We start from the raw sequence: 24490 nt of genomic DNA, 5'->3' as shown, positions 1-24490 counted from the left end.
TTGCAATAAATTAAAGAGGCAATGGAAAGTAAAAAAATAGAGACTGAGAGTAGACTTTAAAAAAATAACTAATATCTTTTAGTGTGAAAATCAAAATATTAGGAGATTATAGAATTTGTGAAATTTTGTTTCTCATTTTATATGAGTTTACTGAATTTGGAGATACAAGCCTATAAATTATAAGGGGAGGGATGGCTTGTAGTTTAGAAAATATTTTGCAAATAGATAAATGTGTTTTCCTAGAGAAAAAAATCCCCTTTGGAAAGTAGAGTAGAAACTAAAACCAAATAATGGGCAGGAGTAAATATTTGCACCAATGATACAGATAAAAGATCACTAATAGTCAACTGAAAGCAAAAATGAAAATATTAAGATCCTGCAAAAAATTGAGAACAAGAAATATATTTATACTCTATGACCTATAAATAATTGTATGAGGTAATATAAAATATCACTAGCCATAAAGGCATGTAAATTAAGATCATATTGTATATTTTTGTCAAATTATCAACAGCTTTAAATATGTATTATCCCAGTGTTGATCAGGGGCTCAGCAGAATGAGAAACTTTATATAGTATGTGGTAAATTGATGAAAGCTTTTAAAACTACTGAACAAGGTAGATTATATCAAGTTCCTCAAAATATTTATAGTTTTAGACATGTTATTTTTAATTCCACCTGAACAAATAAATTAATTAAATGGGTTAATTACAAACTTATGTAATAGATTTGTACATTATAGTATAAAACCACTAAAGGTATGTTTAGGATGAGATTTATATTACATGTAATTTATTTGTTATAGTACTAACTGAAAATTGTAAACAAAAAAACAAAGTGAAACAATTCTATGAAAAAAAATGCAAGGGAATCCCTTAAAAAATGTTATCCAGGGGTTGTATTTGGATATTGAAATTTGGGGGGGGGTTCTTTTTTTTTTCTTTTTCCTTTTATTTATTTTCTAAATTGCCTATAGTGACATTCTATTGTTTTTGTAATAAAGAGTTTAACAGTTAGTTTAAATAAAATCACACAAATGTGTGTTTAGAAGTAAATGAGCGTATATAAACAGTAGTAATTAGGGGAGAGCAGGAATCAAAAGAAGACCTTTTTCTTTGGTTGGAGATATAAGAAATTAATGGAACAATACCCAGAGGAGTAGGAAAGCACAGTAGCTAAAGGGTTTCACTCTCTGCAGGCAGCATGGTGTTGCTCCTAAACTGAAAGATTTATTGGGCAGCCTGACTAAATGCTGAAGAATTCGTTAAGTAATTAATCCGGGTCACTATTATTTTTCCTACTCCAGATGCAAAAAGCAGGACTTCTTCTGCAAGCTTCAAAGAGTACATCTTACTTTTTTCTCTCTCAGTGAGAGAAGTGGTCCTGGAATGGTTTAGCCTGAACAGAATCATTTCCTGCAGCATTTGAATTGCAGTATCTTCAAGTTCATCCAGCCAACTCTGTCACTGTGTTTGCTTTGTTCCTCACACTGAGCTCATGCCAGTCTACCAATCTGTGCCTTAGGGTTAAAGTGGTTAATATAAATTGAACCCTTACAGTAAAATCTCTTATCTTTACTTGGGGATAGTTGTCTAAAATCTTGGTTGAGTTAGGGTTTATAGAGTGTTATTGTAGAGCTGAGGAAAACTTTCCAAAATGAGTACTTTAAAAAGTGAATATCATAAATATATTGTCACTATTTGTATTTATTTTTAATATTTTTAAAAGATTTTATTTATATATTTTCAGAAAGTGGGGTAGGGAGGGAGAAAGAGAGGGGGAGAGAAACATCAATGTGCGAAGAGAAACATCAATCAGTTGTCCTGTTGCCCCTCGAACCCCCCCAACTGGGGACCTGGCCTGCAACCGAAGCTTGTAGCCTGACCATGAATCAAACCAGTGGCACTCAGTCCACTGAGCCACAGCAGCCAGGGCTGTGTTGCTATTTTAAAAAACAGGAAGACACTCATAATTTTTATCTTTAACTAAAAGTACACTTGTTACAAAAGGATTCTCTGCATGAAAAGAATAAGGGCCCAGCTGTGTGCTCTGTTTATTATGGGGGTCACTGAGTCCTCACTATTTCTGTCACTGCACTGCTGGGTCCAACATCTGATCGAGTTAACCGAGAAAAGGGATAGAAATCTTGGACTCTGCTTGTGAAGAGACTTAATGCTGTGCAGTAACTGGGTGTAACAACACCAAATCTTCCCTCTGTTTAAATCTTTTTTCTACTTTCTGTGTACCTATAAAGCCATTTATCAAAACGGTGCCTGCTCACAGATTCAATGGTCAGCCCTTGTAAGTGAAGTAGTTGTTCCTCCTGTATCCCAGATATAGATGGGTTGGCTTCAGCTCAGGATGCAAGGGGTATGGTTGTTTTGGAAACATAAATGTCATTTAGAATTAGCATAGAGTTTAGAGAAATAAACATTCTCATTTTTAGCTTTCCAGAGAAGTTCCTCCATTATCCATTTAGATTGAAAACTAGAGTTATTTTACTAACTGTAACATCTTCTTTTAAGGGAAAAAGCGTGACAGCTGTATTCTCCTCACATAGTCAGAATGACAAGTGCTAAGCTTGTGTGTGCATGTGTGTAAGTGTGTGAGCTTCTGCGCCTAGTATTCAAAATAAGCTTTGCACCATGCTTCATTTGTTTTCCAAACAGCTTGAAAACATAAGGTTACTTTCTATGTATGAGGATCTATGGCGAAAGAATAGCTCACATTAATCAGTTGACATTTTAAATGTCAGGTTTTAAATTGTAGCATTCTTGTGAATTAGATTATCATGAGTTAGTTTTCAAGAGGTACATTTCTCTGGTGTACTATTTATCAAACCTACAGCACTAAGTCCCAAAACATTGTGGTGGCACCAAAAATGAACCAACCTGAAACATCAAGTTCATGAAAGAGGGTTGTAAAACTACAGGTCTTCAGTGGACCTCTGAAGCACATGGCACTGATGTAGCAGCAGTGTCTGTAACTTTTTTAAAAAATACAAATATAGCCCTGGTTGATGTGGCTCAGTGCGTTGAGCGCTGGCCTGAGCACCAAAAAGTCACCAGTTCAATTCCCAGCAAGTCAGGGCACATGCCTGGGTTGCAGGCTGGGTCCCTGTGGGGGCACATGCCAGAGGCAACCAAATGATGTATCTCTCCCACACTAATGTTTCTCTCCCTCTCCTCCTCCCTGCCTTCCCCTCTCTCTAAAAAATAAATATAACCTTAAGTTATATTTAAGGTTGAGTTTTTTTCTTTTTTAAGTATTTTATTTTCTTTTACATTTGTTACCTTGTATTTTTACCTTAATAATTTCTCCTTTTCATATTTTCCAGAACAGTTTTACTATTATAGTTCCCCCTCCATCTCTGAAACAGCTACTGTGGCATAATAGACATATAATCCTGATAAAAATTGTATTCCTAACTTAAAATAGTATATTATCTTATACAAACAAGCTTAGTTTTATGTAAAATTAAAATTCTATTTTAAAGTACCTTCAATATATTTATAAATTCTGCATATGGATAAAACTGGTATAAGAACAATTGTACCTTACAGTAAGCCTGGAAAGACATCATACTAGGCAGTTACTCTTTTATACTAGAATTCTAGGTCTGCCAAAAATAATTCTTTGAATTTGTTAATTATAAAAATAAAAACACTTATAAAATGTTGGTTGCATTAAAACATTTCCTCCATTTTTTAAAATAAGTGGATTTGAAACTTCAGCAGAAGTACTCTATATGTAAGTGACTGACATTTTTTCTTACAGATGATTTAGCTTCCATGAATTAGTGCTTTATTTTTCCTTTCTTGTGATAGAATTATTACCCTAAACTTAACTCTTTGGACAAAACTGATACCTTTAAATAAAAAATAAACTTTTCTCATTTCTTTCCCAGATAAAGAAGAAGAATTTATCAACAAGGATACTGTGGTGAATGAAAAATTAGAAAGGAAAGAAGAATATACATATCAGTGGCTTTCCACACAGGTTGGAGTTCATGAAACAAGTAGTTCCAGAAATACAAAATGGTGAGGTCATTGGCTTTCAATTAGAATTTCCTATTGTAAACATATCTTGAAAATTTAAACGTAGGTTAATTGTGCTAAAACAAACATGACTTTATAGTCAAAGGCCCAAATACTACAACAGCAGGTTATAAAAAAGGCCTCTTATATAGAACATTCAATCATTCATTATATTTTTTATTTTAAAATGTTTGAGAACTCTGTTTCTGTAATTGTTAATAACAGAGGAACTACACAAATGATTCTTCCTTTTGAAGTAAAATGCATGGTATTTATTAATTGTTTATAAACATTATCTATGTTTATAAAATACAAGTTGTATTTTATTTTGTGTTATTTTTATCATTTATGTTTGACAGTTAAAATTATAATTTACTCCTGATGCTGCCCCTTTACCGGGGTCATGTAACTAATTTTTAATGTCTTGATGCTCAGTTTCCTCTCCTACATAGTAAGATGATAATATTTTACTACTATCTCACCAAATAGGGATGAGCTCACAATGTGGAAGATAGTAAATTTGTTATTTAGCAACAAACAGGGTCAATTAATTTTAGTTGTGTTAATGTATCTTTTAGTTTGCTAGGGCTGCTGTAACAAAATACTACAAATTGTGTGGCTTAAACAGCAGATCTACTTTCTCACAGTCCTGCACATTACAAATCCCAGATCAGGGAGTCAGCGAGTTCGGTTTCTTTGGAGGTGTCTCCCCTTGGCTTGCAGATGGCCCCCCGCTGAGTGGGTCCTCACGTGACTGCCCCTCATCTGTGTCGTCTGTGCTCCAAGCTCCTCTTCTTGTAAGAACAGCAGTCATATTGGATTAGGACCCACCTGTATGACCTCCTTCTATATGAATTACATCTTTTAAGACCCTATTTCCAAACAGTCAAATCCTGAGGTATTGAGGGTTGGGACTTCAACATAAGAATTTTGAGGGGAAAAAGTCAGCCAACAACAATGTGATGTAAAGCATTTACGTGCATAATCACTGAATCAAAGTTATAAGGAAATAAAAACCCAGAAATAACATTTTTAACATGAATTTTCAGGACTTTCACTTTAGCTACATATATCCCCACAAAAGTAAAAAATACTATTTTAAGCATTTATTAAATATATAAACTGATATGAAATCTAAATATAGATGATACTTTAGAAATGTTTTCAGGCATTGGGGTAATAACTATTTAAATGAGTAACAAACAAATAAAATCCTATGGTTATGAGAATTAAAACTTAATTTATGTATAAAGTGTATAAAAAATCAAACTTTTTAGTAATGTAATATGTATGAACTAAAACCCTCATATGTGCTCAGTTATATCAATGGAAGACTTTTAAATCGTGAAGAACAAAGTACAGAGTAAAAATAAAATTCAAACATTTTCAAATTTGAATTATGTCCCATTTGGTTGTGAGCAGAGAAAGTAGTGATAAAGCCATCAACATCTGATAATTTTTATTTTGGTACATATTCTAATTAATGTAAGTAAAATTTATTTTATGTTGGAATCAATCTAGTGTAATTCATAATATGAAATCCTTAGAACTATAAACAAATGTAATATAACCTATAGCTTACAATCTATATTAACTAGATACAGGTGGCCTGGTTCAGAGTTTTTAAAGCTTAGTATAGATAATGTGAAAAAATTTAAAAAAAGAATAATTCAGGATACAGTATAAATAAACTTACACATTTAACAATATCCCTTACTCCTAGTAAATTATATTTAAATATATGATACAACAAGCAATTGCTTATGGATTTTCTCTTTCGACATATAATATATAAAGGAATAGATAGCAATACTTTAAGAAATAATATTTTCAAGAATGGAAGTGTTTGAATAGCCAAATGTTAATGTTCTACTTTTAAGCAGAAGATAATTGTGAACATTAATATAATATATTAAAGACAATAAAACTACTTTAACAATAGGGAAATTTGCTTTACTCATAACATATGTACATAAATGTAATATATTTTTATAATTTGTTAGTTATCATTCTTGTTTCTTTAAAATTTTATTTTATTTTTTTAATTTAATTATTGTTTAAGTACAGTTTTCTGTTTTTTACTCCCATCCAGCCCACGACCCCATGCTCCCCACCTCCCTCACATTTCCACCCCCCTTAGTTGTTGTCCATGTGTCCTTTACACTAGTTCCTGTAAATTCTTCCCCTTTTTCCCCTGAAATTCCCTTCCCTCTCCCCTCTGGTCACTGTCAGCCTGTTCTCTATTTCAGTGTCTTTGGTTTTATTTTGCTTGCTTGTTTGTTTTGTTATTTAGCTTCCTGTTAAAGGTGAGATCATATGGTATTTGTCTTTCAACGCCTGTCTTATTTCACTCAGCATTATACTTTCCAGTTTCATCCATGCTGTTGCAAAGGGTAGGAGCTCCTTCTTTCTTTCTGCTGCATAGAATTCCATTGTGTATATGTACCATAGATTTTTAATCCATTCATTTACTGACGGGCACCTAGGTTGTTTCTTACTCTTGGCTATTGTAAATTGTGCTGCTATGAACATTGGGGTGCATAGGTTCTTTTGAATTGGTATTTCAGGGTTCTTAGGATATAATCCCAGCAGTGGAATTGCTGGATCAAAAGGCAGGTCCATTTTTAGTTTTTTAAGAAAATTCTGTACTGTTTTCCACAGTAGTTGTACCAGTCCGTAATTCCACCAACAGTGGATTAGGGTCCCCTCTTCTCCACAACCTCTCCAACACTTGTTGTTTGTTGCTTTGTTTATGATGGCCATTCTGACCGGTGTAAAGTGGTATCTCATTGAGGTTTTAATTTGCATCTCTCTGATAGCTAGTGATATTGAGCATCTTTTCATGTGTCCCTGGATCTTCTATATGTCCTCCTTGGGGAAATGTCTGTTTAAGTCCTTTGCCCACTTTTTAATTGGGTTGCTTGACTTCTTAGAGTGGAGTGGTGTAAGTTCTTTGTATATTTTGAAGATTTAACCTTTGTCTGAGGTATCATTGGCACATATGTTTTTCTATACAGTTGGATCTCTTTTTATTTTAATACTGTTTTGTTTAGCCATACAAAAGCTTTTAATTTTGATGAGATCCCTTTTGTTTATTCTTTCCTTTAAATCCTTTGCTCTGGGGGACATAACAGTAAAAAAGTTGCTGGGTGAAATATCTGAGATTTTCTTGCCAATGTTCTCCTCTAGGACTTTAATGGTGTCACGGCTTATATTTAAGTCTTTTACCCACCTTGAATTTATTTTGGTGTATGGTGTAAGTTGGTGCTTGAGTTTCATTTTTTTGCATGTAGCTGTCCAGTTCTCCCAACACCGTTTGTTGAAGAGGCTATTATTAGTCCATTTTATGTTGCTGCCCCCTTTTGTCAAATATTAATTGGCCATAGAGATTTGGGTTTATTTCTGGTCTATGTGCCTGTTATTATGCCAGTACCAGGCTGTTTTGATTACAGTGGCCTTGTAATACAGTTTGGTATCAGGTATTGTGATCCCTCCTACTTTGTTCTTCTTTCTCAAAATTGCAGCTGCTATTTGGGGTTGTTTATGGTTCCATGTAAATTTTTGAAGTGTTTATTCTATATCTATGAAGTAAGTCATTGGTACTTTAATAGGTATTGAATTGAATCTGTAAATTGCTTTGGGTAGTATGGACATTTTGATGATGTTAATTCTTCCAATCCATGAATATGGTATATGTTTCTATTTGTTTGTGTTTTCCTTGATTTCTTTCTTCAGCGTTATGTAGTTTTCTGCATACAGGTCTTTTACATCCTTGGTTAGGTTTATTCCTAGATATTTTGTTTTTCTTTTTGCTATATCGAATGGGATTCTTTTCTTGATTTCTGCTTCTGCTGATTCATTGTTGGTATACAAAAATGTCTTTGATTTCTGGATATTGACTTTGTAACCTGCTATTCTGCCAAATTCATTTATTAGGTTGATCAGTTTTGGGGTAGAGCCTTATAGGATTTTCCATGTACACTATCATATCATCTGCATACAGTGACAGTTTTGTTTCCTCCTTTCTGATTTTGATGCCTTTTATTTCCCTTTCTTGTCTGATTGCTGTGGCTAAAACTTTCAATACTATTTTGAATAGAAGTGGTGAAAGTGGACAGCCTTGTCTTGTTCCTGATCTTAGTGGAAAAGATTTTAGTTTTTGCCTGTTGAGTATGATGTTGGCTATAGGTCTCTCATATATCAAGTTTTGTTTATTTTATGTGTTTATGTTTGGCAAAGAAGAGAAGCATTTAAGGTTCTTTTAGAAATTTAAATATTATGTCAAGTTGAATTTAAAATGACTGGAAATATGTAAATTTGTATATGTATCTTTGCATGTAGCCTTTTTAAAGAAAACTATTACTCTCATTTTGAAATTACTAATTACTCCCAAACTTTTAATTGGGCATTTCTTCTATGCTCTTTCTCTAAAATCATATAATAATGTGATTCCTCTTTTGGTCACTATTGCAGCAATCGTTTCCTGCCTCAGTTAGATCCAGAGGTGCTTAATGGTGGAAGAGTTCAGCTTGTGGTAAGAAATGTGTTTAAAGTTACAGAAAATGTTGTAGACACCAGTACTCAATGAGTGGCACTTTAAATTATGTCCATGTATTCATATAAATTGTGGAAATATCAAACTGTATTTATTTGGGAAACATCAAAATACTATGTACTAAAATAATATGCTTTTTTCTGCTTGTAATATAATTTTAAAATATATTACTCTAAAATATTGATTCTACATGGCAGATTTTTAAATATTAGCATATTATTGTATTTAAAGTAAAATTATTCAGGAAATTACATAGTAAAATTATTTTTGAATATGTTCTGAGTAGAATATTTGAATGAAATAACAAAGTACTCTCACAACTCGGAAAATTAAACCAGATAAAAATAAACAAGTAATTATGAACCCACCCGCTCTAAATAATAAGAGTGTAAATTATCAGAGCTTTAGGAACAACCAAGTTCTAAAGTAGCATGTAGGTTCTCGTCAGCATAACTGTTTGTACATTGCTAAAGTCAGTAGCGCTATATGCTATATGCTATGAGTTGGAAGCCTATGTAAGCAAAAGGAGAAGGATCAATATGGAGTCTAGAGAAATGGAGCCCCCTAAACAAGACATTCTCAGAGCTCCAGAAATTTCCAGAGGATAGGGTACCCTGACCAAGGACAGAAGTATATGACCTCCTTGGTAGGTAAAAACAGATACATCAAGTGATCCCAACTTTATAACACCTTTCATTTATATCATCCAATTAATACTCCCCGCTCAGACTCCACATTCACCAAGAAAACTGATCATAATTGTATTTGCCTTGTAGAATTTAATATAAGAAGATAATGTAGTTTCTAGTAGAAACTAGTATTATGTTATCCAGAGCAGTTTTATTCATCATTCTCATAACTCATTTAAGAAGTTTTCCTGAAATAGGAGCAACATTAGGACAATGGCTAAATTAATGTGTTTATGAAAATATTTATAGAATATAAATTTGAAATAATCACTATACGAATAGTTTCTTACACTTTAATAGAGATTCCTCTGGTAGAGTGTCTTGGAGATTATCAGTGCTTCAATGTACTTACACCATACGTATCACCTACTAGCACTTTCTCACATATTGTTGAATGGCCACTTGGAGCAAGAATGGGAAATACAAAAATGCCAAGAAATGCCAGGATAAAAGGAAGTAATATTGCACTTAATTGTTAATAATATTAAACTTAATTGTTATAGTTCTAAAAATGAATGAAAACAGGTTGGGTATATCTTTAATCAAAATGGTTCTGTGAGATGAATGCTCTGACAATTCTCTTTTTCCATACACTAGTAGATTACACTCAGTACAAAGAGACCAAAAATACACAGCAATGACAAGTGCTTTTTTTCCATATTGAAGAGGTATAGCTGAACACAAAAATAAGGTGAATGGTAGTAGAAAAGAATATATGTTTTGCTTTTGTGTGAGTAGAGACAGGGAAGAAATCAAGTATCTCTATGCCAAAGACATACTGGGTGAACTGAAAGTCCTGAGTGGAAACCTTGTGGAGTGTTGGGGAATGAGAGCACCCAACTTTACTGGGGAACTGGACACAGGTAATTGCACAACTGGGACCAGGACATAACAAAATTTAGGAAAAATAGCCACACTCACCTGTGTTATAAGATCCTCAAAGAAATAGAAAAAGACAGAAAATTAGGAAACAAAAGTAATCCACTTTTTATGAGAGGACAGGTAGATATGCAAATGAGTCTATTAGAAATTCTGGAAATAAAAATTATTATCACTGAAATAAGCTCTGGACTGGACCTCATAAAAGAGAGAATTAGTGAATTAAAAGATTATCTACAAAAGAACAACAGATTGACAGCTAACATTATGTCAGAAACAATGCATACCAAAAAGACAATAGAGTTATTTCTTAATATTATGGATAAGTAAAAACATCATCCGCTTCTTTAACTTTCAAAAGTGAACACAGAATAAAGCATAATCAAATATTCAAGTGCTGGGTTTTGATAACATCTTTGTCTTCCAAATCATCAAAGCATATTGTGCGTCTGACATTAATAAGAAAGTTGGAAACAAAACATCATTTTAGTTGTTTCCAAGTATCTATTAGAAAGTGTTTCCTACAGAGAGAGTTAGAGTTCAGATTCTCCAGGGAACATATTCTAAGATTTTGATATTTGAGCGCAGGGCATTTACTGGGGGAGGCTTTCAGGAAAACTCCTTTGAGGGATGGAAGCAGCAGGCTTGAGCAGAAAGAAAGGATCAGTTGCAACAGAGGTACCACAGAGGTAGTAAGATCTGGCAGTAGGGAAGGCTCTTTACAGTTATCTCAATATGAGGAAATTGGATCAGGATTTTATGCTCCCTCAACACCTCCAGAAAAAGTGTGACTTGGGAAAGCCAGCTCTCTTCAGCAAAGAATATTTTCCAGAAGAGACTCAGCTGAGAGCCACCAGGCTTCAATTTTTTGAGCAGCTGTGGGAATCTGATTCAGTGGTTACAGGTAATCTGAGTGGGATATCATAATATTTACAATACTAAGTAAGTCGACCATTCAGGGATGCAACAACTTCCCATATAAAATGTGTAAATTGTACCCCAGTAAATCTATAACTTAAGAACAATTCCAAAAAATTACAGCTGTTGTTTTAGATACTTGAAAAAAAGTCTCATTCTGAAATGTATATGGCTGAATAAAAAGCCAGGACTGTGTAGGACAACTCTGAAAAGGTAGAGCAACCGGTGCCACCAGATGGAAAGACAGACAAAGCTAAAGTTCACCTTATGGCATGGACAAATAGACCGATGGGCGTGAATGGTGAGTTCAAAAATACACCTAGCTATATTGGAGTATAATGTGATAAAGGTGGGAAGGGTCAGATTGTTAAGTAAATGGTATTCAGTAAGCTAGTATTAAGAAAATATAAGGACATTTCAGAGAGCATACACACCCTTCATGACAAATGGGATTCAGAAGGTTTGAAGATTCAAATGTGAAAAGTAAAGCTATGTAACTGAATAAATAAAAAAGAATATCATTGCAACTTAGCAGTGAAGAAGTATTTCTTTATTATTATTATTTTTAGTCTTCTGAAATTACTTTTTATTGTTAAAGCAGCATCCTTGGATACATGTAACAAAGTGAACTTGTGTAATTGTTCAGGCTGGTTGTGTGGCCTGGTCACCAGTTTGACTGTGTAGTAGTTTTAGAGGCTATAACTTTTCTGGTTAGTGTCTTAGGTAATAAGTTGGAATGTGGACACCTAATCCTAATTAGCCATGGACATAAAGACTTTTAACCTATGAATGAATATGAATAAACTGATGTGAATACAGACTAACTTTGGTTAATCAACAGGGGTATTTCTATTGAATTTAAGGTCACTGAAGGTAATTTTCAATAAAAGCCATTTACTTGAATAAAAAAGCAAGAATTGGAAAAAAGTGATAAAAATTGATATAAACAGATTTAACAGTAACTTACTGTAATTTAATGTTTGTTATTAAATCTGCCTTTACACACATTGCAGCTTGGTTTTGGTTATATGTGTGTCCATAGTTAATAAGCTATTCCTATAATACTTCTATAATTAGTTCATCAGGAATCTTATCCATTCCACTATTGTGTAACTGAGAAAGTAAAAATAGTACAAATTCTAGGAAATGGAGAAGCCAAAGGACTTATCTGTACAGTCCATGGCCATGCACCAAGGAGGGAGGCATGCTGGAGAAAGGAGGGTGCAGGGCAGAGGGGGATAAAAGGTAGAAAAAGAATGGGACGGCTGTAATAGCATCATCAATAAAATATACTTTAAAAAATAGTACAAATTTCCCTTGCTGGTGTTGCTCAGTGGATTGAGTGTCAGCCCGCGAACCAAAGGGCCACCAGTTTGATTCCCAGTCAGGGCACGTGTCTGGGCTGTGGACCAGGTCCCCATTGGGAGGCACATGAGAGGCAACCACACTTTGATGTTTCTCTATCTCTCTTATTCCCTCCCTTCCCCTCTCTCTAAAAATAAATAAATAAAATAAACAAAGTAAAAATAAAAAGTAAAACTTATATGGCAAAAATTATTTTGTTAAATTAAACATTTCCTCCTATGAAAGATTTTCTAGGAAAGGTTAACAGACTGTAGACAGGACAAACTATGTTCAATGCTAAAAACTAACAGTATCTTAATATCTAAATACAAAGGAATTTCTGCTAATGAATAATATAAAGTCAGGTAACCCAATGACAAAGAAATAGAAATACAGCAGAGAAAGAATATACATAGGCAATTCACACAGATGGTGCCTAATGCGTAAATGTTTATAAATAGATGCTTAGTTATATGACCAAAGTATAAAATTTTTTTTTTTTTTTTTTAAAGATTTTATTTATTTATCTTTAGAGGGGAAAGGAAGGAGAGAGGGAGAGAAACATCAATGTACGGTTGCCTTTCATGCATCCCCTGCTGGGAAGTGGCCTTCAGGGAACTGGTTTGCAACCCAGGCATGTGCCCTGACTGGGAATCGAACCACGATTGTCTGGTTTGCAGGCCCGTGCTCAATCCACTGAGCTACACCAGCCAGGGCCCAAAGTATAAAATTTAAATGAAGAAGTTGTATTACTATGATGGTTATAGTAATGGTTAATAAGCACATTAATTTAAATTAGAATATTAGGTAATGAAAAGTGCTGTCAACAATGTAAAAACACGTGTGGCTGGTGAAATAGAAGCTGGTAGAATCATTCAGAAAGAAATCTATGAATAATTATTAAAAGAGGCCTCCATATCCCTATTATTGGAGGAAATATATATATAATTTTACATATATAATGCATAATGTATATAATTTTATTTTTATAAAATATTTATTTATTTATTTTTAAAGAGAGGGGAAGGAAGGGCGAGAAGGAAACATGGACGTGTGGTTGCCTCTCACGTGCCCACTGCTAGGGACCCTTTTTCACAGGCTGGCACTCAATCTACTAAGCCACACCAGTCAGGGACATAATTTTACATATATAATATATAACTACATATAAATAAACTAGAAAATTTTATTTAAAATACTCTGTTTACCTCAATGTTAAAAATGTAAATATTTAAGGAAAAACATTAACATGAAGGTATACGAAGCCCCTACAATAACTGCCAAACATTGCCTTAAAAAAATCAAAGAGATATTCCATATTCATGAGTAGGAAGACTCAAATTATAAGAGTTTATTAGTGGATAAAAAAGCTGTGGTACATTTACACAATGGAATACTATGCAGCCATAAAAAGAAGGAACTCTTACCTTTGCTACACTGTGGATCAATCTGAAGATCATTATGCTGAGTGAATTAATCCAGATGGAGAAAGATAAATACCATGTGATCTCACTTAAATGTTGAATCTAATGAGCAAAATAAACTGGTGAACAAAATTGAAACAGAGGCATGGATACATAGAACAGAGTGACCATTCTCAGTGAGATGCAGGTGGGCAGGGGCACTGAAGAAAAGAAGGTGAAGGGATTAGCTAAAGAACATATGTGCATAACCCGTAGACACAGACAGCAGTGTGGTGATGGCCAGAAGGTATGGGGGCGGGGGGCTGAGCAGAGGTTGGCAAAAAGGAGGAAAATGGAGACATTTGTAATAATGTCAACAATAAAAAATTATGTCAATTCTCTAGAAGTGATCTACAAATTCAGTATACTTCTGTAAAGCTTTTTAGTAGAAATGGATAAATTTTAAAATGTATATGCAAATGCAAGTGGTCTAGAATAGTCTATGTAATCTTGAAAAAACTAGTAAGGAGACTCATACTACCTGACTTAAAAACTGCCATATAGCCCTAGTAAACAAAAATGTGTATTATGTGCATAATGATAGAAAAACAATGGAAAAAAATAGAGTCCAGAAAAATACCACACTTGTAATATTAATTTATTTTTCTTAAAGGTACCAAAGCAATTAAAAGAGGAAAAGAATAATTTTGTAAACAAATAATATTGTACAATTGGATATGTACAAGGAAAAAAGTGAATCTTAATTTCTACTTAACATCATATTTGAGAATGAATTTGGTATGAATTATGAGCCCAAATGTAAAAGCTAAAATTCTAAAACCTCTCAAAGAAAGCATAGTAATATAGTTTCATAAACCTGCTGTTAGTAAAGAATTTTTAGGTAGGAGACAAAATCATAAATAAAAAATAAAAATATAAATTGCACTTCATGAAATTTAAAAGTATTTGCACTCAGAAAGGCTCATTCAGAAAATGAAAAGAAATAAAAAGTCACGCCACATGCTGGAGGAAAAATTCATATTGTCTCTCTCCCTCTTCAATTTCTCTCCTCCTCCCTCTCACGCTAATCCTCCGAGTACAAAGAATCCCTCCCCAACATGTGACACATCTAACAAAGGACTTGTATCCATAATACATTTTTTAAATTTCTAAAATCAATAATATAAAGATGAACACCCAAAGTCATTAAAAAGTGGAAAAATATTTAAAACTTCACAAAGGAAGATACTTGAATGGTTAATAAGCATATTAAAGTAAATTAAAACAGCAATGACTGGCATATTTCTCTTAGCATACCATCTCTGGAGGATACATGGTAATGGAAAAAATACAATAAAATAATTAACAAAATAAATAAAATAGCAATGAGATACTACTGCATCACACTAGAATGGTTAAAAGTTTAAAGCTAGAAAACACAAATGTGGGCAAAGATATGAAACAACTTGAATTCTCACACGGGTATAGTGAAAAATGATAAGACTATTTTTAAAAAGTCAGTTGTATATAAAATTATACATGCTTCTATCCTATGATTCATTAATTCTACTTCTGCACATTTGTCCAAGGGAAATGAAAACAAATGCCCGCATAAAGACCTGTTGGAAAATCACATTGCAGCTGTATTGCTAAAGGCCATAAAATGCAAACAGCCTAAAAGTTTATCAACAGAAGAACGGATAAACTGTGGTATACTCTTACAATGACGTACCTACTCAGAAATGAAAAGGAAGTAACTCTGGATACACACAGCAACATGGGTGACTATCAAAAGAAGCAAATGCAGAAAAGTACATACTTTAAGATCAGAAAAAAACAAGCTTTCCAATGGTGAAAAAATCTGAACAGTAGTACAGTAGTCCCTTCTGAAGATGAATTTCTAGAAGGAGGCACAAAGGAACTATTCGATAATTATATTAGTCAAGGTTCACCACAGAAACAGAACCAATAGGATCTGTATCTCTCTCTTTCTGTGTAGAGAGATAGATAGATATAGATATGTATTATATATATATATAATTTTCTCTTTACATAGATATCTATTCACATAGATATGTGTATGTATGTATACAGGACCTTAGAATAGCCTATACAATCTCAAAAAAGAACAACAAGACTTACACTATCCATTTTCAAGACTCTTGGAATCAGTGTCTTGGTGCACATTCCAGTCGTAAGACAGAAGAGAACCAATGGTGCACATTCCAGTCGTAAGACAGAAGACCTGTGTCCCAGCATCTTTGGTCAAGCAGGGAGAATTAATTCTCCCCGTTTCTGCCTTTTTTTTCTATGCAGTTCCTCAGTGGATTAGGTGTTACCATGCACATTGGGAAGGCCAATCTGGTGTCTGCTGATTCACATGCTACTATCCAGAAACCTTCACAGACAAACTCAGGAATAATGTTCCACCAAAGACGTCTGTGTACCCTGTGGCCCAGTTGGGCTATCAATAAAATTAATTGTCACCACAGTTATCTGCAATAAACAACTGAAATGAAGTGGAGGTGGGCAAAGGGGGGGCAAGGGGCACACCTATAGTAGTGTCAACAACTACAAGAGAAAACACTATGTACCCATTAAAATACGTCATGATTGAAGAAATAAAGTACATTTGAAAACTTTAAAAAATGAGCAAAAAGATTTAGCTTCACCAAAGAGAATATTCAAATTGAAATACTAAATGAAAAGATTTTAAACATCATTAATCACTAGGGAAATTGTGAAGGCCACTATATTATACCACAGTGCAGCTATTATAGTGCTTAAAATAAAACCCTGGCAATACCAAGTGCTGATGAATATGTGGAGCATTGGACCTCACCCACATTGCTACTGAGAGTGGTATAACCACCGGAAAAAACTTGCTAATGTCTTATTAGAGTTAATACATGTTTAACTTATGACTCAACAATTCTTCTCTTGAGCAGTTTTCTTAGAAAAAACAAACTTATGTTTAACTAAAAACCTATATATAAATGTTCATCTCAGTTTTATCTGTAATAGCCAAACGTTGGAAACAACCCAAATCTTATTCAGTGAATGAAAGTATAACTAAATGGTGGTACACACAAACGACGGATATATGAGGTGTGACTGGGAAAAGTCCAACCAGTGTTAGTATAATGAAATAGTTTGCACCATGTCAGCGTCACCTGGCAGCCAAGGAGAGTGGACTAGAATGTGCGTGTGTGAACAATGATGACTTCACTGTACTAGTTAGTTGGGGAAATAGATGCCATTGAGTCAGCATGTATACTGTGTGGCCATTGCACTCAAAATGAGTGAGTAGAGCAACAAATCTGCATCAGATTTTGAATTGAGCTTGAACATTCCTCCATGGAAACTATTCGGATGATTCAGAAGGCCACAGTTATTGGCAGACTCATCACAACAGTGTGCCCACTCATGCGTTACATCTCATACAGAGATTTTTGGTGAAATATCAGATCACCCACATGACTCAGCTCCCCTATGGCCCAAATTTCGTGCTCTATGACTTCTGGCTTTTTTCCAAAACTAAAATCACCTTTGAAAGGGTGATTTCAGACCATCAGTGAGATTCCGGAAAATATAATAAGGGCAGCTGATGGCAATACGGAGAACTGTATGAGGTCCCAAGGTGCCTGCTTTGAAAGGAACTGAGGCATCATTGTCCTATGTACAGTGTTTCTTGTGTCTTGTATCTTCTTCAATAAATGTCTCTGTTTTTCATAATACATGCCTGGATAACTTCTGGAAAGATGTTGTACGATATAAATTAATGAAAAGCAACAAATATAGCCCTGGCTGGTGTAGCTCAGTGGACTGAGCGCGGGCCTGCGAACAAGACAATCTTGGTTCCATTCCAAGTCAGGACACATGCCTGGGTTGCAGACCGGTTCCCTGCAGGCCAGTTCCCAGCAGGGGATGCACGAAAGGCAACCATACATTGATGTTTCTCTTCCTCTCTTCTTCCCTTCCCCTCTAAAGATAAATAAAAATCTTAATTTAAAAAAAAGGCAAGAAACAAGAACAAACTCTTGATACATACAAAGACTGATGGATCTAAAGAGCATTATGTTGAGTAAAAAAAAACAATCTCAAAAGGTTACATAAATAACATCCTCAAAAATATATAACTATAGTGATGGAGAACATATTCATGGTTACCACTGATTAGGTTGGGCAAAGGATATGACTACAGGGGTTTCCTTGAGAAGATGGAACAGTCCTGTACCTTCATCACAGTGTAGTTATATAAATTTATGCAATAACATGTCATAGATATAGAGACAAACCAAAAACATTTTTACATATGAAAATTGATGAAGTCAAAAAGACGTGTGGTTTAGTAATGGTATTGCACTTACATTAATTTCTTGGATTTAATTATTACACTTTGGTTATATTTCTGTGGGGGCTCACTGGGTGGAGGGTATATAAGGAATTCTCAGTAGCAGTTCTTGCCATTTCTATGGAAATTTTAACTTACTTAAAAAGTAAATATTTATATGATTGAAATTTATGTCTAATATTTGTATATTTCATTGCATGTAAATTATAGCTTTATAAAACATTTAAAGTGTCTTCCATGCCCTCAAATGTTATATAAAAGGCCTCTGCCTTATATAAGATCAGGATTTATGGAATGATAAATGGAAAGATGTGCATGCTTCAGCTTTCTGCAACCAAAGATAAAAATTGTTTTAAATCATTCATATGTCTAGAAACATTATAATTTTTGAATAATTATATATAAAAATACTACAAGACAGCTTATAAGTAAACTTTAAAATGTTTTATCTCTCTTTTTCTGGATAGTAATTAAGTAGGTATTTATTTATATGTGTGTTGTTTAGTATGTCTTAACTTCTAGAAATACAAAATTTTAGAACTAAATATTTAATAAAATGTACAACTTTTTTAAAATATGAAGAGGAACTCCTTTTTATCAATAAGATATTCTCTGTTTTTTAAAAGATTTTATTTATTTATTTTTAGAGGGGGGGGAGGGAGAGAAACATCAATGTGTGGTTGCCTCTCATGTGTCCGCTACTGGGGACCTGGCCTGCAACCCAGGCATGTGCCCTGACTGGGAATCAAACCAGCGACCCTTTGGTTCTCTGGGCAGGCTCAATCCACTGAGCCACACCAGCCAGAGCAGAGATTCTCTATTTTTAACTAAGTTTCCTAGGTTGGAGGTGAATCATAATCCAGATGCTTAAAAGTCATGTTCCAAAATTTATATTCCTCATTTTATTGTGAAAATATAAAGAAAATGTGTCACAAACCTTGTAGGTGGTGCTACAAATGTAACCTATTCAGAAAATAAAAACCAAAAATAAATTTTCAAAATTACTATTTAGTAAATATTTTATTGAGTTGCACATAGAAAATTATGATCCGACATTAACTTAAGACTGTATTATAACCACATAAAATGTTTAATATTACATTGTTTCAGAATTAAATACACATTTTATAGAATAAGCTTTAAAAGCACCAGCAGTTATATTTAATTTTTAAGTATATCCATTTTGCATGCCATAGAAGAAGAGATGTATCTTATTTGTGCTTTTTTTACTTCTAAACAGTAATGGGAGGAATGATGTTCAATTTGAAAACCAACTTTTTAAAAAATAGAGTCTGAATATTAAATGCATATGAGTCTGTGTCAGATGCACTAAGGGATTCTTGATAAAATTTCCAGGTTTGCACCTAAGCTGGTAGGGGGCACCATTTTGAAAACATCTCACTTTTAAATTTGTATCTCTGTTATCATCTAACTTAACTAGTAACTGACATTGTCTTCTATCTCAAAAGAAGCACTCTTTTGTGTGTAAAATGGCTTAGATGATAAAGAGATTTTTGGAAGGCATGTATTCACAAATATTTTCTTGACATGTAGATATTGTCTTAATTGAAGGGAATAGATTTCTACTTTCTATTTGGGCATACTTAATTTATATAATCAAATTGAAGCAATAAATCCTAGTTTTAAAATATTGAGGCTTATAGTTAAAGCCTCTTTAGCCAACAGGCAAGTCCCCTATGTATTTAGCATCTTTTTCCTTGTTTTGTAACTGGTCTCTCCAAAGCTATGGTATTGCTCTGGTATTTCCCTCTTATTCTTGACTCTTTCTTTTTTAATCTTAGTATTGATGAAGCTATTCTAATGGGAATATTAGACACACACTCTATTGTACTAGTTGAAATAAAATTCAGAAAGAGTGTGTAACACCTTTTATACTAATCACAAGTATAATTTGGAAGCCAGTTGCTCCTTATTTCATTTTAAACACCTTTCTACTGAAGTTTTTTGACAATGCAATTATATCACTTAGCCAGGTACAAGAAAAAGTGACTGACATTATAGAATGGTTTCTATTCTGAGTTCAGCAACAGCAAAATTGCTTGCTTAACAATGAGAAGTTCATGCATGTAAGGGGAGAAGAAGTGGGAAGGGATGTAAGGGAGAAAGACAAACATCTAAATTTGAAAGAGGATGATCTTTAGATGCTGGTTTCAGGAGTTTTTCTAGCTCATCTCATAGGGACAGCTTTTTAACCACAGTGATGATTTTATGGCTTTATTTGGCTTTACTTAATTTTTTTCTCATATCAAACATTAAAGACAATGCCTTCTCACAGGATTTCAAACATCCTGTGGTTTGGGTTAAATCCCAGTTACTTTGAAGCTGCTTGGCTTTCCATACTGCATTTCCCCCAACTTCATGGCTGAATCCTGATAAATCTTTACCTAATGATATTAGACTTTCTATTAAACAATATTTTATAGGCAAGAAGCTATTCTTCCACTTTTAGGTTCAGTCTAAAATAGCAATAAATGTTCAGATGGTAATTTGAGATTAAATAGATTATCTAATTCTTATGTCCTTACTAGATTTTGACATTTCTATATTTACCATTACCTCCAACTTAGAGTTAATGCATAGCATCTTTATATTAATAATCATTGTAATAAGAAGGTAGAGGTCTTTTCTGACTTTACAGTATACAAACATGAGATGAAAGACATCTCAGGGAATTTTACTGAGAAAACTAATACAAGTGTGAGATACAGATATTGCAGAAAATAATCCAATATGACATTTCTAACATTCAATTAAGAATTAAATAATATTCTTGGTAAATAAGTGATGTTAAACTGTGTAAAATTTCATCAGTTGCCTTTAAGATTGATTTTCATCAAAATTACTGTACTAAAATGTTTTCTTTTGTTGTACAGACTCAAATAGCAAACCTCAATTTTAAGATCGGCTCTTATTTGCGAAAAATGCTTTGACATAGTGCATCGTGCTGCCGAGGCGGCAGCACAGGGTTGTGGTGTCGTTTGGAGGGAGGTTGTTTGACAGAGCCTGTTTGTTTATTTGGGGTAATGTGAGCTGCATTCAGAAAATGCCATATTTTGTTTCATGATTGTATACATTCTCTCCCATTGCTCCCAGGCAAGACTTGTAAGCAGAGAAGACACGGATTTAGACCTTTTTTCCATGACCAGTGGAAATGCTTTGTCTGTGAAGAGAGAGAAAAAAAGTCAGGCACACAGACACTCAGCGGAATCTTCAAGTAAGTTGTGGTTTCCTTCAGAATTAATTTAGAAATCACAAATGAATTGACGGAACCTAATGCCAACAAGAATTCTTTTACATATAGGGGGTAGAATGCCAGCAACCAGAACAGCCCAAAAATGTGTATTTGAATATTTTCTTTCCTTAAATGTCTTCTTTTGATATAAATGAAATTAAATTATATCTAAAATTAACAGCACAACTATTTTAATTATATTCTGTGACTCAGTGGTCTACTCTCCCACCCCCTGATGGATCATATTGAATTCTTTGATCATTTACTTCTAAAAGAATTTTTTAGGCTAATTGTAAAAAGTTGGATTTATATATCAAAGTAGCGTATTTTGAACTTCTGTCATTGATTTAATAGATGTTTAGATAAAGTTAATTTTTAAAGGAATCTTTTAAAAAATAACAGATTTCAGATAATGTACCATCAAAACCATGCTTTAAAAACTATTTCCATTAAACAGATGATGGTTTGTATTTATTAATGACGGCTTTTTTCATTTGTAAATCTGCCACACACATCTATTACCTTTATCATGGTTTCAGTGAGAACTTCACTGCAGTTAACTCTGAAAAATGTGAACACTTAAAAAAATCTATATCTTACGCTATTTGGAAGTAATTTAGCCTACTTTTTCAAACTCTTCACTTAGGGTGTAAACACTAAAGGTTTCACAATGTTTATTAACATATTGTGGTATATTAGCATAAGAGATGTTTTATTTGATATCATATTTGTTAATTTCTCCAAAGTATACTGAATCTCAGGTATCAGTACTTTGTTATACTTCATTATAAGTATTGTTATTCTTGAAAAAGATGTATTTCTTATTGATATTATACTTATATACATACAAAGTCAATATTTGATTAAATGTAAAAAAAATTAAAAAGTCAGCGATCCAGATGGTATTCTTTGGATAAGTGAAAACTTCAAAATGATTCCTAGATTTTCATTCTTCATACAAGTACTAACTAAGTAGATTCCAGTCTTTTAAATGCACTGATGCATGTAAGTTCACTCTGACAAGTGTTAATTTGCTTTTGAGATAATTTTAATATGTCTAATCAAAAAATATTTATCAGGCTTTAAAGTTCTTAGAGTGCTTGAATTTTCTTACCTGACTATAGAATTTGGACACTAAAAAGTTGCTCTAGTGAACATGGTTAAAAAGTGTTTTAGGTTTATTCACCTGAAATGGATTTTTTATATTATTAGTAAAATGTATTACATCGATTGTAAATATATATTACACTTCAGAAGGAGTCCATCTGTGCCGCACATAGTGATGAATAATACATAATCTATTTTAAGCACTGAATATTGCAGACTCACGTGATATCACTTTGGGGGAAGCAGCAGTAAGAAGAAACAGACCAAATAAAACAAAACCAAAAAATGCCTTATGTCTTTATGGCATATCAAAGTTTCTGTTAATAATGTATCATGCGAATCTTAAAACATAAAAAGCTCAATAAATCAGCAACTATCCTGAAATATACATGCTTAATCTTTCACTTATGTGATATGGAATTATATATTGTAGAGTATACAAGATCATTATATATATAGTTCATTTTTAACACTTTTCTAAAAAAAATTGAATAAGGCTACTCTCACTGTAATTCCAATCAGTTGTCAATAAGTAACATTACAAACACTATTGATCTCTAAGTCAATTTACTAAGTGATAATTTAAACATACTGCTTTAGCGAGCTAATTTTTAGTAGATAACAGAATGCTGCCTACCTAATTATTATAGTTGTTAGTTAATTATAACATCAGCATAATATAATGGTAAAGAGTATAGGCTCTGACTTTAATTTGCCTGGATTCGAATCATGACTTAATTTCCTTATCCTTAAAATGGGAATGATAATGGAAGTACCTACTTTGTAAAATTGTCTTTAGGATAAAGGTAGAGAGTTTAGAACAATACCTGGCACATAATAACTGCTTGATAAAGATGTTCTTTATAATTGCACCTGCACATAGCTGTAGAAGAACAATCAACTGAGGTAAGATGTTGAAGTCTCCAGATTGTAGGCACATGGCCCAGTTTATAAGAAACCTACTCTTAATAGTTGCTTGACTAAAAACTTGATGTAGCCTATGTTTTATGGAAATCTTTTCACCTAAAAGCCATCCGGTCCCAGGCCTCCATGGCCCTGGGCCAACCACTTACAGCTTTGGTATTTTGACAGCTCTTGCCTTGCTTCCTGGGCCTTCCATGTCTCTTGCTCAAAAACTTTTCACCTTATTAAAGCTAAAGTATTTCTTTTAGCTTAGCAAGCCAATTCTAGACAGTGGTTTATAGGCTGCAGCTATAAAACTCTTTAAGCCTTTGAACTTTTCTAGATATTTCGCTTTTAATGTTGCTATAATATTTATAACAGGTATTATTTAAAATAAGATAAGCTCAGGTTTAAAGCCCCAGTATCACTATTAAAGGTAAGTTGTGTAACTTTGGGTAAATTATTTAACCTCTAAGATTGAGTTTATTGTCTAAAAAATGGGAATAATAATGCCTATCCTATAAAGTTTTCGTGAAGAAGAAATTCTTAAGAAGTAAAAATGTATGTAAAGCATGTGATGTATTGCCCAGCATATAGTAAGAGCTTTAAAAATAGTACTTATTGTTTATATTGTCTGTTACTGTTGTTTGTTTTGTGTTACTGTCGTACAATTCTAAACAACAGAAAAGAGCATTGTCTTCCTTTTCTTTGTGTCAAATAATACCATAACTAGTATATTTGCAGCGTGCCAGTCACCTCAAGCAATACACATTGTCTTTTTTTGTGTGTGTGTGAATTTCCTAAGATTTCTGCCCTTTTACTTTTATGTCTTACTGCTCCTGTACAAGACCCAAGTCAGTCTTTTTGTACCTAGCTTTCTAATGTATCTTATGCTTTACAGAGAAATGAAAAGGTCACATTCTTATTTTTAAAATACCATTTATAAAATGAATATACCAAGAGATTTCCTCATTTAGAAAAAGTATTTGATTTCCTTCCATGGTTTAATTTTTTTCAATTAATTTTCTTATTTAATACTTAAAATGA

General features: G+C 33.4%; 1 protein-coding gene across 1 annotated transcript in view; it reads left to right on the top strand.

The window, feature by feature from the left end:
• LRRIQ1 (leucine rich repeats and IQ motif containing 1) overlaps positions 1–24490 on the top strand; it is a 216455-nt gene that overhangs the window by 173229 nt on the left and 18736 nt on the right. Inside the window, exons 23-25 of the mRNA XM_037167657.2 lie at positions 3909–4041; positions 8512–8572; positions 21295–21415. Coding sequence (XP_037023552.2) covers positions 3909–4041; positions 8512–8572; positions 21295–21415 — 315 coding nt within the window. The remainder of the gene's footprint in view (positions 1–3908; positions 4042–8511; positions 8573–21294; positions 21416–24490) is intronic.

Source organism: Artibeus jamaicensis, unplaced genomic scaffold, assembly GCF_021234435.1.
Source record: "Artibeus jamaicensis isolate MK-2021 breed Jamaican fruit bat unplaced genomic scaffold, CSHL_Jam_final scaffold_584, whole genome shotgun sequence".
Classification (NCBI taxonomy): Eukaryota; Metazoa; Chordata; class Mammalia; order Chiroptera; family Phyllostomidae; genus Artibeus; species Artibeus jamaicensis.
Note: the sequence above shows the minus strand (reverse complement) of the source record. Positions and strands in the feature narration are given on the sequence as shown.